Consider the following 20,001-nt stretch of genomic DNA (forward strand, 5'->3'; position numbering starts at 1 on the left):
ATTGCATATTCCTATGTTTATTTTGAAAAATGTTTATAATTGAGATTGCAGCTTAAGAAACTATATTTTTTGTTTAAGGATTTAAATGAATACATTTCAGTAAATATTGATATTTAACGTAAATGTTGAAAGTGTAAGCCAGCTAAGTTTGAACTCTTGCCTTCTTCACATAATAAAAATAGGTATATGGCTATCCTCTCTTGTTACTGAGGGGTAACTCCCATGATTTGTAATGTACCAAAACAGTTTATTTCTAAAAGGTAAGTAAATTGGGATACATATTACTAACCAGATGCTATATGTCATTTCCACTTTTGTTGTTTCATTTGTTCCTTTAGGGCAAGTGAATAAAAAGAGAACAAGTAAATATTTTTGAATCAGCTGTTTAGATGTCAGCAATATTTTGTAATTCCTGTTCTATTCTTGCTGTCAGTCAGTCTACATGAAACTTACTGAGAGAACGTTACTTATAAAAATGACAATTTTAAAATAAATATCTAAGTTGATTTGATAGATTAAGTTACCTTACTAAGAGAAATCTACCCAAGTTAGAAAAATGGGCCTGTTTATTTTCTTTTTAAAGGGAGATAAATTTATTCAGCTATCACCAACTTTCTTCTTTATTAGCAAAACGGAATCCAGCTTTTTAATAGTGCTGTATCTTCAGTAAAACTTTTTAAATCCAAAAAAGTAATCATTATTGTACAGCAATGGTATCAAAGATCTAGCTCACGGAGCCATATCATCCTGTCATTGGCCCCTGATGTTGGCCAGTCTGGTCCCCTGCATGCTGGATTTACAGTGTCTGCTCCAGCCAGTTCAGGACTGCACCCCACTCAGCACCCACTCTGTCCAGTGCAGGATATGAGCCACACATGGCACCCACTCCAGTGGGTCCAGGTTGAGCAAAATGTTCAGCACAGGCCCTGGACCAGGCACTGTATGAAGTCGAGTCTCAGACTGGCTATATCAGGTGCCAGATGTAGCATGTAGTACAGTCGCTCTGTGGGTCCCCAGCATGCTGGGTCCAGCACCTACTCTGGCTGGTCTGGGACTGAGCCACCTGCAGTGCCCTTTCTGGCCAGTGCAAGACTTGCACTATGCACCCGCCGGGCCTCGATCATCTGGTTCCTTGCTGCCCGGCTCTGGATTTTGATAGTGGTCTTCCGCTCTGTCCCTACAAGGTATGGGGCCACGGTCTCTTACCTCGGATGATCTTATCCCCTCCTAATCCCGCCTGCCACGACTTTGATGATCTATCAGTGGTGGAGGGGTCTAACCGTCTGGGTTCGGTTGTCCCAGGCCCAGGCGTGATGTTCTTCACAAGGCTCCAACCTCCCTTGTACTTCGCCCTATACCCAGCCCTGATGGTGTGCTTATGTTGTTGTTGGCAGCCGACCCTCTATATGCGTGAACTCCTCCTGGCTCCCGGTTGGATCAGCTTGAAGGCTAAGTAAAACTAGGCCCTCTAACTCCTGAGCCCTTGGTAGCCCTCTGCCTGCCTTTACCCCGGCGTCCTGGGCAAAATAACAATTAACAATTCAAAGGAAAAGAGGCTAGCACCAAAATCGTCTACTACCTCTCGATGCCCCCTTGATTACTATCCTGGGGTGCCTAGTAATAGTGTGCTCTCCCTTCACCGGATACCCCCTTTAGTGCTACCTCCCCTTGCCCTTAGTGTACTAAACACATGTCCACCCTCAGCGTCCCTCAGAAAAGAAACCTTCCCTCGACGGGCTCTTCCAGGTCCTCCGTCCAGGACGTGAGGGTCTTAACTGGCCCCTTGCTTGTTTACCTCTTTTCTGGACGATTTGCTGGCCCCAGTCTCTGTCGACAAGGTCCCTCCTGTAGGAGCTCTTCATGGTGCTAGGGTAATATACAGCCTGGATACCTTTGTCCTCCTCAGTCCGGCGGCAGCGTCTTTACATGAAAGCAGCTCCGGACATTTCCCTGCCCCATGGGCAGTGTTCCCTGGTCCCTCCTCCTCGGTGGGCCCAGGAGTTCCTCTTTCTGTGCTCTTTCTCCACCTCTCCTCCTCTTCCATCTTGCTGTCTCCCCTTCTTATACTTCTGCACTGGCTCTCCTCCCCCTTCTCCCCAGCTGCTTTTACTTTAAAAAAACTGCGGCTAACAAGCCGCGCGGGTCCCGCCGCCGCTTTGTTCCACCGCGGTTCCTGCAGCAGGTAGGGCATTTTTGCTCGTTCCCCCTTTCTTTTCATTTTTCCTGGGGTGTATTGTCCCCCAGGGTCCCTCCTTAATCCTTCGGGGTCCATGTCCTTCCCTTGCCCTGGGACACACTGCATGTGGTATCTGCCCCTGACCAGCTGGACTAGGTGGCACAGTCTCAGACCACCCAGAAAAAATATTACAGACACTGGATCCAGCATATGGGGCAGGGGAAGGGAACCGTATCCAGCTCAATGGGCTAGTGCTGTACTATTCGTTAGGCAAGTGGACTGGTCACAGGCCACTCCTCTGGGTTTAACATCTCTGTTGTATAGCATATAGTGGCATGAGATAATAACGGTATGTTGGAGAAGCAAGAAAAAAATGCCATACTTACCAGATATGTAAAACAAATAATGTATTATTGTATGACCAGGCATAGATGGAATCAGCATATTAATAAATGTTTTAGGTATTCAGGGTCTCACTTATACTATAATGGAATTAGGTACTAATCAACAAAACAAGGTAATTAAAATAAACAGTTTATGCCTTAGAAGTTTTGCAAATTGATATTCAAACCTAGGAGCTTGTTTAGCTAGTTAAAATTAAATTGGAATATCCATATTTTTACTGAACAGAATCAGGTAACCAGTATGGACATTAAACTCTTAACAATGAATGCTAAGTTTCTACTTCAAATACCTTTAAAGTAATCTATCTTAATTTAAATAAATCCCCAACATCACATGCAAGCCTTCTTGGGAAACTGTTTGCATTACCAAATACCATAAGGATAGCTTAGGCTTTTTGTTCCAGATCATACTCTATCTATTAGGAATGTAAGTAGACTTAGTCACCAAGTGTGATTGTATTTCATGCTGCTTGAGTCAACAAAAAGTTGTTAATACAAAATATATTTGGGTTCTCCTTCTCACTGCTTTTTGTTGTTGTTGTATCTTAGTTTTAAGGCAATATGACAATGAAACAAAAAATACACATATAAATGGTTTTATAGGGATTTAAGTTATGGGGACGGGGTAGTTTTGTACTTGGGAACCTAATAGGTTGGATAGCATCTGCCCTTTACCTTAACATGAAGGTAGATAACCTTTAAAACACTGGTGAATTTCCAGGTGAAAGACATCAGGACATTAGGTGCTGGAGTGATTTGAAATTGAAATTGGTGGGTCTGTCATTCTAGGGATCTGAAAGAGTTTTTGCCAGTGACTGTAAAAGCAGATGAAGTGTCTATATGTGGAATGAGAAAATTGGCAGGATGAGAGGTGTCAGATTGAGGCACTTAAATGCTTTTGAAAATTTTGCATTGTACTCCTGAAAAAGGCTTGGGTATTGTTAAATAAGAAAAATGATTTCACCATATTGTGCTATGTTGTACTGGCTGATACAGTTAGCTCCTGCTTTTTATCTGGTTATCTTCTGGTTATCTTCATGCCTTTATTTCCCTGTCAGCATTCTTCCTTCCCCAATTATAAGACCCATTTCTTCCTTTCTTTAAATTTCTTTGCTGACTCCCCTTGTCTGTCATGTAAATTTCAAACTTTTCCTCACTTAAAGGCATTAAAACTCCATCCTGGCATACATCTCAGATCTACTTTGTCTGTCTAATCCCTTTGTTTTATTCATAGTGTCAACAAAAGTGCTTCAGCAATGTCTCTCACTGCCTGTATTGTAAGTGCTATGGAATATGAGTAATAAAAAGGAAAAAAACTCCTTAAGACTGTCACATGCTTTATGCCTGTTTTATCACTTGTAATCCAGTGACATGTACATCAGTAACTTCTTTCAGCTGAGAACTCATATTGAACTGGAAAGTGTTGTTTACTTAATGAAATTGTGTTTGTAGGTGTTCAGAGGATATGTACAACTTGACTATAAATTAATAGGGCAGGCACTGTTATTACAAGTACAGTGCCAAGGACATTGTGCTTGATAATACTACTCATTATTTTAAAATGCCTTAAATTAAAACTTGGCATGCTTTAAGTATTCAGTCTTGGTAATTATAGAAGTACTTTTATATGCATGTGTGTGCAATTATCGTTGACACTAAGCACTATTATATAGAAGGAAATAAACCTCTTATTGTGTGCGTCTGCCACACAAACATTGGGTTTTCGAAATCTTTTATTAGGAATTAATATATTGTTGTAGTCTTTTGACTAAATCTGCATTTAATTATACTTGCACACATATACTTTTAAAAGAAATCTTAAAGGTTAAAAGATTGGAAAAAAGAAAATTAAAACTTAAAACTGACAATTGCTAATGCTAGTGGGGTGTTTATGTTTGTTTATTTTTAAATCTACAACATTGTGCAACTTATAAGTATGCTTCTCCAAAAAAAAATTTGTAAAAGGTGAAAGATTTCATTTTAAAGAAAAAACCCCAACAGGTTATAACACAGCCCAAAATTAAAAACCTAGGATATTTACAACTAGGATACCTCCATCTGTATGTAGAGACCTAGGTACTAAACATTTATACTCTACACTGGCTTCAGATGGAGTATTATCCTTTAAAAGTTATAAAAGGTACAATATTTTGCACAGAAGACTTGGGGATCTGTAGTTAAGAAATGGCTTCAGATTTTTTAAATAGACAGTATTCAGCTGCACTTTGTTGAATCTTACACTAAAGAATGCTATCTCACATGAAATTGTTCACAAATAAACCTCTCGAATGGTTTCTGGCTCAGTGCAAGGTATCAAGTAGCGGTGGTTTAGCATAAAGTTTTTTTTTTTTCTTTTTCTTTTATCTAGATCTAGATATTTGCTCTGTTATTTGGGTCTTGAAAAAGGTCTCCAGCAGCAGTTGATACTTTCCATTTTTATTTAAGGAAGTCCACTATGTATGTTCCTGTTGTCAATTCCCCCACTCCTCCAATTCTCTCTGTTGCTGCTTATCTTTCAGCTCCAACTGGTCCAGCTTCACACAGTTGCTCTGACCCCAGCCAACCCATGCAGCAGGTCTTGTGGTAGCTCGAGGTGGGTCCTGGCGTCAGAATGTGGACCAGAGCTGCTGCTAACACCAGTGCTGCTACTGGGTGGAGCTGAAGCCAGAACAATCACGTGTTTCATGCCCTGGACTGAAACATGGCTGGAGTCCTGTCACAGAGTAAACAATAGAGGATAGAAGAGAAGGTAGGGGACGGAGGTGGCATGGGGAGAGCAGGCAGGGGACCACAGGAAATGGAAGGGCTGGCAGTAGCTGTGGCTCTGAGGAGGACTGGAGTTAGGACCACAACAGCTGCTGACACTCCTGCCACCTTGTACTTGAATTGAAAATGAGGAGCTCTTTTCCCCACGTTAAATTGCTTGGGGGGGGGGCGGGGTGGAACCTAGTCTTTCATTCAAATAAATATGGTAGCTATTTAACACAAATATTTTCTCCAACTTGGGCAACTTGGCTCTGCTAATTATGGAAATTCTTTTGGCCCAATCACAGTGGTTTGTTTAGGGTTTTTTTTGGAAACCCAGAAAATTCAAAACTGTACAGCTTACTAAGGATGTCATTCTTACACAGAAAAAAAGAATGAATGGCTCTTTTGTCTCTAGTTTTCATTGTTTTCAGCAGTAAGATATATATTTGGGGTCATGAGCAGGGATCCAGGTTTTCTGTTTCCCATGGAAAAATGGAGAAACCTGCAGATTTTGCCATTTTGCAGTAAGCATAGGAGTTCCACCCTGCAGGGAGCTGGGAGGGAGTGGGAGGAGGGCGGAAAGACAGGGGGTGCCACATGCATAGACCTGCACATGGTCCCAGGCAGCCTGCAGAGCAGCTTCAGCAGGTAAGTGTGGGGTGAACAGGGGGATTGAGGCCCTGGTAGGGAGGGAGGGGGCTGGGCAGGACTGGGAATGCTTCCCATCCAGGTGGGGCTTGGGGCCACAATACACGGCTGCAGGGCCCCAGCTGGGATAAGGATGGAGCCATGGGTGGCTCATCTGGGGAAGGGGGAGGGCCGGCTCCCTCCTGCTGTGCACACTTCAGGGGGCAGGGGAGACCTGCACCTCCCAGATCTGTACCCGGGGCAGGCGCAGGCTGCAGGCTTGAGCTGCAACCCTGCTTCTGTCCCCTGAGTCTTCCTAAGCCAGTGGGTGCAGCCCAGCGCGGCTGAGGATAGCTGGGCCGCACAGGGATTCCTCGCCAGTGGGAGCTCCCCTCCCTCCTTCTCCCCCCACCCCGCCTTGGTGATGTGCCTCCAGCACCTGCTGCTGCTTTGGGGGTGCCGCCCCGTGCCACTGCCATCACTGCAGCCCCACGCACAGAATGTGCATTGCTGGGGCAGCTGGGGCGGGGTGGGGGGGCAAGAAGCGGTGAGGAGGTTTTCTGCATGCTCCAACACTCCCTGCTGTGCTGGGTCACAGGGGAGGGAAGCAGGGTGGCAGGGAACAGCTTTACAACCAAATTTTCATATATTAACAGCTCAAACAAGAGTCTTATTGAAATAATTATTATTTGAGACAAACAATGGTACGGCTGAGTTCATAGACTAAATTTATGGATTTTATTTAATTTTTAATACCTTTAGATATTAATGATTTTATCTTTGAAAAATCAGTAGCTGGCACAGTGGGAAAACAAATCATATTTTAGTATATAAAGTTGTTAGATTGGCTTGTTTGTGCCATTTTCTGAAACCCAATCAGAAGTAGTGCACTTATGAATGTGCAAGAGTGCTCAGTTTTCCTATATTTCTGTTCTTAGAGTGTTTTTTACCATGCCACATAATTTGAATGTGAAATATATATTAATGATGACCGAGTTTGCAATCAAAATCTTACCACTTGAATTTGAGTCTCAGGAAGTTTTTCTCATTTTGTGTATATTGGCCAATATCCCTCTAAACTTTCCCTTGTAGTTGAACCTTAATTTAAAAGGGTCTGCAAAGGTTAAGCTAACAGAGATTTTAGAATGTGCCAGTAAAGTAGAAAATCTGTTACTTAATCAAATAGCTTTACATGCTGTATAAAGAAACAGTATAATTTAGTAGCTAAAGCACAGTGCTGAGAATCAGGAACTTTTGATTATTAAATAACAGTTTGGTCTCCAAGTCATTTCACTTGTCTGCTTTTACATCTGTAAAATACGCGAAGTGTGTTTCACATGATATTATGAAGAATGAATTAGCTGAAGCTTATGCAGTGCTCGTTATGTAAAGTGTTGTGTGTGAACTTAGTATTATAATATTTTTATATACACTGAAATAAAGTAGGTAACTTAAATACTTAGGCCCCTGGCCCCATGGGGATTTGAGGAATTGGATGTCTGAGTCCAAAAGGGACCTCATGAGGTGATCTAGTCCAACCCCCTGCTCAAGGCAGAATCATTCATGATTAAACCATCTGCACCAGCTGTCCGTCTAACCTGCTTATCAGTCTTCCAAGGATGGAGATTCCACAATTTCTGTAGGTAGCCTGTGCCAATGCTTGTTTATCTGCATAGTCGAATCATTCTTTCTAACTTCCAATGTAAATTTCCTTTGTTGCACCTTTAGCACATTGCTCCTATTCCTGTCCCCTACAGCCACAGAGGAAAAACCCATCTCCTTCCTCTCTGCAATCAGCTTTCAAGTATTTGAAGACTGTTATCAAATGTCCTTTCAGTCTTCTCTTCTCCAGACTAAATAACTATAGATATATCTCCTGTACCTGAGTAGAGATGAGGGGAGGTGATTAGGCAAACTATGGGATCTCAATAATATGCAAGGCTTTGAAACACGTTTTGAAAAAATAATAAAAATATAGAGGTTATTGGGAAAAAAAAATAAAAGACAACATGGGTATATGAAAGGTAGAACATGTCAGACTGACCTGATTTGTCTTTCTGCAAAAAGGTACTGTGGGGTCATTCCACGTATATGGACTTCAAAGCATTTGAATAGATGTCACATGGGGAATTATTAGTTAAGAGACAGAAAATGAAGATTGTTGTATGAATTGTTAGATGAGTAAGGATCTGGGTAAAAGGGAGACTGCAATAAGTAGTAGTGAAAGGAGAAGTATCAGGCTGGAAAAAAGTTACTAGAGAAGTTACTCAAGGTTCTGTCTTTGGACCTGCATTGTTTAATATTTTATTAATGGACTTGGCTAAGAATAAATAGCATGCACATGAAATTTGTTGTTGAGGTCAGAAAGTTGGGAGACATTGGCAACACAGAGGAGCACTAAGAAGAACTGGATAATGACCATTACAGGGAAAACTGGTTTAAAGACCTTGAGGAATCAGTTATAGAAATAAAAGGAAAAAAGGCAATTTCCAAGATTAGGCACCTAGTGACTCATAACAAGAATTGCTGCTATTAGTTAGGATCTTAACAGTGACGTCTTTTCTGGAATACTCTGTACAGTTCTGGTCATCCACATTCCAGAAAAATCAATTCCTATTGAAGCACCTGTGGTAGAGGGGTATTTGAATGGTCAAATGAATGGAGAACCTATTGTACATGAGATAACCAATGTTGTTTATTTAATCTACTGACATAAAGGCTCAAACGAGATATAAATATTGTTTTTTAAATATATAGGGAGGTTAAACACCAGGAGCAAGAGATCAAGCTATTTAAGCCAAAAGGCAGTGTAGGCAGAAGAACAAATGGAAATATACTGCTGTTGGATGATTTTAGGCTGAAAATGAAAATATAATTTTCTAGTCATCAACCTTCGGAATATTATTATCATATTTACTTAAATCCAAGATGAGGTTTTTTTTTTTCTTTAATAAACTTGGTGAGGGAAGCACCTTGTCTTAGATATGACTAAAGGTGGGACTGGGAAGGAGAGGGTAATATCAGCTCTGACTGAGCCTTGGGTCTGCGCTGCAGCTGTTCCCTCTCCACCTTCATTCTTTGCTGCCCCTGCCCTTTCCTTTCCCACCCCTCACAACTGCCACAGCTGCTACCATCTCCTTGTGGCTCTGGCTCCAGCTAGGGTTGCCAGCTCTGTTTGAATCTGTTCACATGATTTGATGACATTAATGAGTCATTATGTCAGGAAGGCAAATGCACTTTACTATTACATTTTAAAAACCCACTGGACTACTATATAAATCAGATTTCTTTTAATGAATGCCCTATCACTTACCTTCCTGGTGACTCTCAGCAGTCTCCTGGAGATTTATATCTAACTCCTGGAGACTCCAGGGCAATCCTGGGGCGGGTTAGCAACTCTAGCTCCAGCTGGAGCTCCACTCTGGCCTGGGCTGGCAAAACATATGCTGTCTCTGGCCCCAATTTGGATACCCAGCAGGTGGGCCATAGCTGCCACTGCTATAACAGCTGCTATGTGGCTGGGCTGGAGCCAGAGGCACCACTTGCCCTGTGCTACTTGCCCTGAACTAAGGTGGTACCCTAGGTAGAACTGCAAGAAGAAGGCAAGTGGTGGCAGGAGTGTGAAAGGGGCAGCATGGGGGGCAGGCAGTAGAGAAGAAGTGCAATACAGGGGGAAGCAAGAATTGGGATGCAGGCATGGGGAAGGCAGGTAGGTGGGTGGGAGTCTCTGGGGAGGTCAGGCAGGAGCAGATAGTGATAGGGAGGAAGGTAGTAGTGGGGTGCAGGCACTGTGGGGAGATGGGCAGGTATGGAGCAGGCAGCAGGATGACAAGTGGTGTGGAACAGTGGTTCTCAACCTTTGGTACCTTACATACCCCTTGCCGATCAATGTGGCAAAAGCAAAACCGTAAGTCCCGTTGTGGCACTTCCGGTTTCACCGCCGCAAGCCAAGTCCCACTTTTTCCACCACAGCCTGAGCCAAAGCAGCCTGCACGGGGCCTTCCTCCCTATCCCCCGGCACACTGACGCTGGGGACTGAAAGCCCCGGTGCACCAGACATGATGGGAGAGGTGGCGGCTGAAACTTCTGGCCTGAGCAGGCAAAGACCAAAATGTAGCACCCTCATACCCCCACTCATGTCTCGCGTACCCCGCAGAGGTACACATACCACGGGTTGAGAGGCACTGGTCTGGAGGATAGGAGTTAAGGGGCAGGCCACTTGGCTCCCCTTGCTGCTGCTTGCACTGCTACAGTGGTAGGGTGGGGGTGAATTTTATGGCCTTCCAAAAATGGATATTGGACATGAATTTTTTTAAATTATTTTTTTCCATTTCTAGAATCTAATTGTCAGGGTGTTGTGTTAAATTATTGGGGGATTGGCATGGATTTTGGTAAATGTGGTATTATAGTGGCATGCTTAATTTTTTTTTTTTTTCAAAAATATACATTAAAGAGTAAATATTTAAAATGCACACCAGGTTGTCAAAAGTAATTCTGTTCTTTTTTGATGAAGTAACATTCTGGATGTTTTTGATCCTTGCATTTCCACTAATTTCCTTGTCTTATCATTCCTTGTATCCCTTAACATTCCTGTGGACTAGAAAGGCACATTACCTCAGAGTAACTGTTTTATGTACAGTTTTTAGTTTCCAAAATTGAATTAAGAAGAAAATATGTGAAAGGGATTTGTTGTCTTTTAAATTTTAAGCAAATTCCCCTACAACTGTTTAATCTTGTATTTTTTTATATATTGGGGTTCCTGTTATTCTCTTTTTCTGTGCAAATATTAATATTTTCTGCCTTAGGAGAGTGAAGCTATGGTGAGTATGTTGACTTATGGGAAATAACTAGTACTGTCTGACTGCAAGGGTTAATCACAAGTAAAGGTTTTGTGTGCTTGCAGCACAGATTAATTAGAAATAAACTTTGTTTTTAGTGCAAAACCCTAAGTGTCACGTAGGGAATAGAATTTTGTGCTGTACGATTGTGGTAAAAAAACCTTTATAATTTATTTAAATTTGATGCAACTAATCAGACTGAGGGAATTGTATGACTGAGGAAAAAATCATTAAGCAATGGCTAATATCCTTGCACTCTGCTTTACTTTTACAATTCTGTTCTACAATTAGACATTGAAGTCTGTTGGTAGAGTCTTACTATACTAGGTCTTTTCAAAAAGTGCATCTCTTACTGTTTGTTTTTTTTCAATATCTTATTAGAATAAATATGTGGTATTTTAGTCTCAGCAGAAAACCTGGAGAAAAGCCTGAAACAGATGGAAAAGCAGCTTCAGCAGCTTGAGACAGAATTGGAGACTTTTCCTCCTCCTGAAGATAAACATGACAAGTTTGTGATGAAGATGTCTATATCCTTTTGAGTTTCGATATCTGGTTAGTGGTTTGTCTAATGTTGACTTGGATCTTTAAATGTATGGCTGCTTGCGGATGTGGGTCTCAGGGCAGGGGGAACGGCACTTTACTTTAAACTCGGTACTCTTCTGTGCTGAGTCCAGTGCATGCCCAGAAGAGGCAGCACATGATTTGCACCTGGTTTTCCCAAAGTCTGTAGAGATCAGGCGCTTTTGTCCAGTAGCTGATTGAATGAGCTTTAGCTAAAAGCACCAAAAAGCCCTGCTGAAGCACCTTAACTATACAGATGCTGTGGAGCTGGGCTGGAGTAATGCACTGCAGTTTCCGGTAGAGAATATTTTTCACCCCATCCCCTCCCGCTCCTCACATCTATCACCACCCTATTTGCTTCTGCGGCCCTCATTGTCCAGCTGTCTTTACAGTTGAAAACCTAGTTTTCTGTTTCCTCAAAGACTAATTGCCAGATCCAAATGGGGGTTTAAATTGCTTCTGACATTCAGCCCAAGTCACAAGAAGTGATCCAGATAGATCTTACTCCAGCAGCTAAAAAATCATCTGCATTCCCACACCGAATGTAGTCCCACCTTCATACAGGCTTGTGGAAGTCCCTAGATTTTAGCGATTGTATGTGCTTAGCACCGATCCAGATCAGCTAGCGAGGCACCTAACTCCCATGTAAGGTCTGTTGCAATCTTAATTGATGCTAGATGAGATACCTAAATCTGTCCAAGTCCCCAGATCCCTTAGGCAACTACAAAGCACATCCACCAACTGTTTAACTCTGAAAGCATGAACACATTTCAGTGCGAAACAAAGAGAGAAAAAGTGTAGTGATGCCTGCTTTTTGCACAGTAGCTAAGTAGGTTAACCCAAGAAATTGTCCTGCTTATAGGCTCTCAGCCCAAGGGCATTCAAATGCACATTTCCAGCTAGGTGATCTAACCATCAGACTATTGAATAGACTAAGTTGCAGCTGAAACAGGGCCACTGGCCAGCCAAGAGGGCAAGAGTCCTACAGACCAAAGGACAGCAAACAAGACAGTCCATGATTAGCTCACCAATGAGAGAACTCCTCTGAGAGAGACTAAGTAGCTTCTGCTTGGTTGGTTGGTTTGTTTGTTTTTTACTATAAGTAGCTAATACAAAATGCATAAGTAGTATTGGGTGCATAGAGCAGAATCAACCAGACTTACAGAAGTTGAATGTGTCAAGATTTTGGTGATCTGCATGTTATCCTCTCATACATGAAGATTTCACTACTATTACAAGATTGAGATGTCTTAAACAAAGTATTGGCATATACAAATAACTTTTCAAAGTGCCTGGCTTCCTGCTGTACAATAGAGAGTATGTGGCAAAAGAGGCAAGTGGAATGTAAGCCAGGGGTGGGCAACATGCAGCCCACCAGGTCGTTCTATCTGGCCTGTGAGGACCCTAAAAATTTAGAAAATTAATATTTTTCTGCCCTCGGCTGCCTGTCATGCGGCCCTCAGTGGCTTGCCAAAACTCAGTAAATGGCCCTCTGCCTGAAATAATTGCCCACCCCTGATGTATACAGTCATGGGGTAAAGGAATAGAGGAAGGATGTTTACTCAGGAAAAATCTCTTTCTTAATTTGTCCTAGTAAGTTTGAAATAGAATTTTATCTCTGTCTATATATGTTTGCACATTTCCAATCATTATGGTAATCAAGCTCTTGTAATTATATGCACACGTGATGTAATAGAATAATAATGTTGCAGTTTCTGTGAATTAGTTTAATTATCTCTATAAAGGATGTGTTTCAACTGATATAATTATTTGTGATATATTTGTGTTGTATTAAGAATATATTACGGCATTTAATAGATGAAAAACATTATCCTAGAGCCCACTAATAGTTTAGATTCCAACATAAGTTTTATGTATGTGAAAGACTGTTATAAAACAGTATTTTATAGGTATAGCATACTATCTTCTACTAATAAGTTACATGTATTATGATCTATTATTCTCAATTTTTGTCATTAGAAAATTATTGTGGGTACCGGTCACATCATGAAAATATATTTTTCAATTACTTCACCATATTACAATACTTTAATACAACATTTTAACTTTTGTTTTGATCAGTAAATATTGTTAACTACAGTTATTAGCCTCACCTATTACCTCTCCCTGTAGGCAGGCAGCAATTTAGAGAACAGTAGACTCACATATGGTTTCTGCTAATGCCTGTGAGCACACTAATTAAAGAAGCTCACTTTCAAGAAAACAGGAGCTACAATAAATTACTAAGCAAAGGAGGTTTGATGTAAAGGTTAGATTATCCCACACAGCATGATGAAATCTGGACCTGCCTTCACTTTTATTCCACGACAGGGTAAGCTGAATGATGCTGATGTGTTGAAAGGCATGCAGCTCATAAAAAGAAGCCAGCAGGAAATCTGAAACAGGAAGGGTAGTGCTTTGTTGGAAACAATTTTTCATCCTGAGTACAATTATGGTCCATGAAAAAGCCAGATATTATATCCTGTCACTAAATATCACAACCTAGAGGCCTCTAATGAACTAATTAGCATTTTTTGTTTCTTTAGCAAGTCAGATACATGCATAGTTGGTACACTTTATTTTTGACAAAGTCTTTAATTATGAATATTCCTATATACTGGATTGTTCTAGTTTGGTGCTCATCTCACTTATGTATGGTAGTTTAAAAGTAATTACATTAATTTATTGCAATGCTTTTATTTGCTTTAATTAGGAATGTCATAGTTGTCAGACCTACAATATTGAATGTATTAATGCAGATGTAGGAAGTAAAGCAGAGTGATCAAGCTTTATTTGTGCATTCAATATATATATATATATGATAGGTTTGTAAAGAGTATTTTAAACAAATTTTTGGAATACTACCACATTTTGAGTAACTGTTTTCCTCATCCTATATTTTTGGAAAGCTATTAGGCAAATTATGAGTTTATGTTTTGGAGGTATATTTCAACTATTTAATTCATGGAAAATAATATTTAAAATGTGATACAATTTTGTTGCATTATTTAATCAATCCAGCATGCGTGGTTTACTTTATAAAATGCCTGATTAATTTAATGTGTGAGCTATGTTTAATGTCTGATGTTTTTATTGGTATTCATAGGTAGGGTGACCGTATAGGACCATGTGAAATCCAACACAATGCCCTGCCCCTTCCCGCCCTGCCCCCAGCCTCTCAAGTTAGCAATGCTGCTGCAGGCAGGGGTAGGGCAGTGTAGTATTACTATTCAGGGACAGCTCTGGTATTACTATTCAGGCAGCTAAGGGAGTCAGTGGCCCATTAATGACCCATTGTTCTTTACAGGTGTTAATCATCTAACCTATCTAATCAAGCCAACCTATTTTAGGGCAATTTTGCTGTCTCCTAGGGCTTCCTATTTCACAGCTTGAGCCACTCTGCTTACCTACTCTGCACCTGGGGTGCTCGTTTTAATATTCACTGGCCTCTGAAATCCGGGACTGTCCCAGGCAAACTGGGCCATATGGTCACCCTGTTCATAGGTAAATTTGGGTGCTAGCTTATGTCTGAAATATAGGGACATGTATAAAAGTAAGAACATGGGTAAATATATGATTTCGTGGTCTAAGAGTATGTTACTGTGAAAGGTATGGATCCGGGGCAGCCTTGGTGGCCATGCAGCTCCTGCTTCAGCTCTCTCTTAGTAGGCCTTGATCTTCTTACTCACCCACCATGCCTTTGATGTTATTATTTGAAAAGGATGGAGGCTGACCTAGGGCAAGCCTGCCGTTGTTCCTGAGTTGGGCTTTGGCCATCTTGGCCTCTGCCCTTTTGCTCTTGCTGAGCCCTCTAGCTCTGGTTCACTGACTGAACTGAGCTAAGAGGTTCCCAGCTTTTGCCCTGTCAGCCTCTGGCTTAGCCCATCTTGGTCTTCTGAGCATCCCTGGATTCTGTCTGTCTGAGCCCCAGGCCCTAGGCCTGTCTATTCCAAGGACTTTTTCTGTGTTCACTCTGCTGAGCTGGGCTCAATGTTCTGAGCATCCCTGGGCTTTCCCTCTCTCTAGCTCTTTGTATCTGGGGCCCAGACCTAGTCTCTGCCCCTTCTTGGGCTATATGAGATCGCCCCCACCTTAGGCACTCTGGGACCTCCAGATCTCCTCTCAGTCCCTCCAAATCACCAAGTCTTCCTTCAAGCCTCCCTAGGCCTTAATCAGCTGCTAGACCTCAGCTTCCCTAGCTGTCTCAGGACCTAGCACACTTGCAGTTTGCTTCCCAGTTGCAAGCACCTCTGGAGAGCACTTCCCTGCTCAGCCTCCATGGCCAGACTGCCCGCCCTGGCTCTGGCCCTGTCTTGTATCTCACTAGGGCCCTGCCTGCTTCATCAGGTGACACCTCTGGGTCGCTTGCAGATGCCTGCTAATTAATTTTTTTAGCTAGTTTCTATGGCAACCCAGTCCCAGATGCACCCTGCCTGTTCTGGGTTGCTTTTCTTCATGTGACAGAGTGTGCCAGGCTTTGTCATCCCCCTTGCTCCCATCCCACCTTTGGGGGTGGGGGGGGAGTTAGAACATCTGTAGCTGTTATTGGGTTCCCATACCAACAGTGTCAGCCTTAGTTCTCATCTTCCAGACCCTGTAGCCACCACTTGGTGGGTTCTTTCATGATGTAATCTGTGATCTTGCTCCTGCTTACAGTGGGAGTCCTTTCTGTGACCAGTGGCCAGAGTTCTCTAGTTTTCTGAGAGAGTTCGTGACGTTTTCATCATCACAGACTTGCTTTTCAGGTCTAAGGGGTTTCCTTAAAGCTCCCACTGAATTGGAGCCTTAAGTGCATCTTAGCATAGTCCACATCTTTAAATTCTACTTCCCCGCATCTCTTGGGTCTTCCATTAGATCCTTTGTACAGCTGCACTGAAGTAACCCCTTTAACTGTCTATAAACAGTTTTTAAGAGTCCACAACTCAACATAACTTGGGAGGTAACACACAGTTATATTCTTCTTCTTTCTCACAGCCCTTTCTCTAGAGTTCTGCTTCTGCCTGTCGGAGTGGTGAGCATTTGCTTTCCTTGTTTCAGGTTGAGCCTGCTTTGCCTTTGGGAATCCCTTCTTTATTTAGGGCTTCTTCGTCTGCTACCAACTTTATAACTACCTCTCTGGGCTCTTCAAGATTTGGTCGCTTTTTCTGGCTCTGCTTTCTTGTGCCATCTTCCCATCGTTGCTTTGCAGTCTCCTCCATGTTGGCAACTGAGCCTGGCTCTTCCTAGCAATTGGTGCACTGGGCATATCCTGTGTAGTCGCAGCTTTCCTAGCCTGTAGGGCTGTATGAAGCTTCGGTTGCTGATTCAATTTGGTGGAGATTCATCTGATTTGGCAGCCAAATCTCTGAATCCAAATCAAATCAGGAGACCCATTAATTTCTCCAAATCAAATCAGAAGCTTTCGATTCAATTTGGAGACGTGGTGATTTGGCCATAGATATAGCTTTATATGTTTTTTCTACGTACCTCAAGGTACCAGGTGTGGCTCATGAACATTGAGGTGGTGGGGTGGATGGACCATCCACGGGATGCTTCTGGTCCACTTCTGGGTTCACTGCTGAGCATGCAGGGTCTCCCCACCCCCAACTCAGCAACTGATGCCTCCTGGGTCTGAGTGGGTACCTGGGGTCCCCCCATAGCCAATCACCGAGTTGGGGGGCGCAGAGATGTCCCCTTCACGCTCGGCAGCGGATCTGGAAATGGACTGGAAGTACTTCCAGTCCTCTTTCAGGTCCACCACCAAGCGCACAGGGGACCCCTCTGCACCTCCCCCCATTTGTGGGTCCTAGACTGAGTGCGCAGGGGATCCCCCTGTTCTCCCGTGGGATGCTCCATCCACCCCACCATCTCAGTGTTCATAAGCTGTGCCTGGTACCTTGAGGTACATAGAAAAAGCATATAAAGTATGTCTATGGCCAAATCGCTGATTCTCCAAATCAGAACTGAATTGTTAGATTTGCCCAGATCAAATCAGGACAGTCATCTGAATCAAATCACTATCCCCCAGATTGGGCCAAATCCGAATCAAATACTGCTCGCTTTGCACACCCCTTCTAGCCTGCTTGCCCACATCTGCATTACTTAGATGAATAGTTCAGTATGGTTGCTCATAGTATGGGAAAAGAATAATGTATGTGTTTTAGTATGTGTTACAAATGTTAATATCCATTTTTTTAGCATAGTTATGTATAGATATATGTAAAAGAACGATGTAAGGAAAGCGAAAGAATGCCAGTTTGGAAACTACTGTAAAATTCATCAGAGACTTACTTGGACAAATTTGCCAAACAATTTAGGAAGCATAGGATTTGCATGTATTCCTTGTACTATGTTTCTACACAAGCGTGAAGCATTCTGTGTAGTTGCAGACATCTAATGAGTACATAGTTAGATTCAATGTTAATCATAGTTGCTTACCTTAGAGTTTAATATGGTTCCTTATCCTTGCTTGGATCTGAAGAATTTAAACCCATTCCTGGTCTAAATAGGGAAAATACCAAAGCCATGGTTTTAATAAACTGATGACCACCAAAATCCCCTGAAACCTTAGTACAGCAGTACTTTAAGAGGTCATTGTGTTGTTCGATTTCTATGTGCTATTTAAGGATAGGGAAAAAGCTTTAAAATAAGGAGAATCTAGGAAGATGGAAGAAACTGGACATTATGCAACTATTTAATTTACTATTTCTCTCTTCAAGCAAGTAGTTATGTAGATTTATGAGTGAATGATGTAATATAAGTGAATGTGGAAACTTATGGCAAGTATTTAGTGTATAGCAAAGATTCACATTTTGTACATCTGGTGTAAGATGATAACCATAGATCACTGTGTTTGTAATGATACTCTGTATTAAGTTATTAGTAGCCTTTTATATATAACCCCTAATTTTATACTGTACTGTACAAAGGCTTCAGTTCAGTAATTCATTCAGTGTCATGAATAGCAAGATCAGAGCTATTAAGTTCTGATATTCTGCCCCTACCTCTATTCTGCCCCTACCTCTACTCATCATCCCAGTTCTGCATCACTGACTTGTCCCACAAGTCAGTGCTAGTTAACTGAGCCTAGAAGAAGCAGCCCTCAAGTGAAATCCCTCCAGAAAATGTTGAAACACAAGTAACTATTCACTATCTCCCCCTCTTCTGACCTGGATTGCTGTAGCAGTGCTGTGGCTGTACCCCAAATCATCCAGAAGCATTCAGCTACGCTACTGTTAATGCATGTGCATCAGCCTATTCATATTAATGACTGTCAAGATCACAACACTCAGCAGTGTTCCCTCAGTGCTTCCTGAGAGCAGTTTGAATTTGAGGATGATTGAGAGGTCTCTCGGGTCTTACAAAAATTTAGGTGTTTAGCCTTAGATTGCAGCAGGTGAGAGTTAGGCACCAAAGTGCTTTCTAAGTGCTCTTTTAACATGCATTTAAGCATGTTCGGGTGTAGGTGCCCAGGGAACATTCCAATACAAAAATAAAGTATAATAGATTCCGATATAAAACTAAAGTATAATAAATTTTGGTACTTAGTAAGCTATGTAGTTGCTGGGGCAGGACAACTTTAAATCACTATGAAATTTAAGTACCTACATCCCATTTAAGTGTCTAAGAAACCACTTTGAATTGTACCCTTAGCTATCTCAGGTCAAAGTTCTTCTAAGTGTTGCACACAATTGAACCCTATTCTCACATAGAAAATATTAAAAGCAAGGAAGAAAAGACATTTGGAATGGTACCTGTGATGAATAAAGTAGGGATTTGTGAGATTTTGTAGACTGTTAAATTGAAGCCAATGGGAAGTTTGGAAATACCTTCATGTAAAATCTTTTAAAACTGCAATGGACAATCGAACACTTGTGAATATATTCCATTGGAGCAATTCTGTATCAAGTTTATGATACAAGTCTTATTTTTCGTTAAATTGGTTATCGTGGTTGGCATTATTTAAAGAGAACAAGTTTGGTCCATTGAGTGTAAGACTTGTTGCATCATAATTTAAACTACAGATCTATGGAACATACACTTACATTACTAAATGAAAATGCAGAGATTGCCATTTTTATAGTTCAACATAATAATAGACGTAAGAGTATTAAAAAGTGCATTAAAGTGTACCAACTTTGTAAAGATCAATTTTCAGTACATTAATAGAACACTTAGATTATCAGTAACTGTAGGTGTTACTGGTATTACCAGCGTTGTTCACTTATAATGGAGGCAGGTGAGATCAACCAGCATTATTCAGCCTTTTTTATTACTAAATTATATTATTTTATATATTAATTTGTTTCAGGTTGAGAGAATCTCATAATGATTCCAAACATATACATCGAAATATAATCTGTGTTGTAGCCATGATAAGAGAGAATTTCTATTTACCATATGCAACATCGTGATACACAGCACGGTTGCATATGCTGGTACATCTCATCAACCTGGAGTCTGAAGAGCCTGCCTCTGGGTGTAGTGGTTTCCACTACAGAGAGCTCTTGGTCTATACAGGAATGATCAGTTGGATTCATAAAAATCCTTCTTAACCAGAGCAGCAGTTTATGCTCCAAAGCAAAAGAGTATCGTTTGTGCCCATTTTCTTTGACTGAGTTTCAGACAGTATCCAAACAGTGGTTCCTAGTTGTTTTACAAGTGATCT

General features: G+C 41.6%; 1 protein-coding gene across 2 annotated transcripts in view; it reads left to right on the forward strand.

The window, feature by feature from the left end:
- The window catches only part of DIAPH3 (diaphanous related formin 3), a 485,008-nt gene that overhangs the window by 282,409 nt on the left and 182,598 nt on the right, over positions 1-20,001 (forward strand). For both annotated transcript variants that reach the window (XM_090024704.1, XM_090024695.1), the window contains one exon: positions 11,196-11,320. In XM_090024704.1, coding sequence (XP_089880830.1) covers positions 11,196-11,320 — 125 coding nt within the window. The remainder of the gene's footprint in view (positions 1-11,195; positions 11,321-20,001) is intronic.

The sequence above is a fragment of the Crocodylus siamensis genome, chromosome 1 (genome assembly GCF_052110815.1).
Source record: "Crocodylus siamensis isolate JL-2025a chromosome 1, ASM5211081v1, whole genome shotgun sequence".
Lineage (NCBI taxonomy): Eukaryota > Metazoa > Chordata > Crocodylia > Crocodylidae > Crocodylus > Crocodylus siamensis.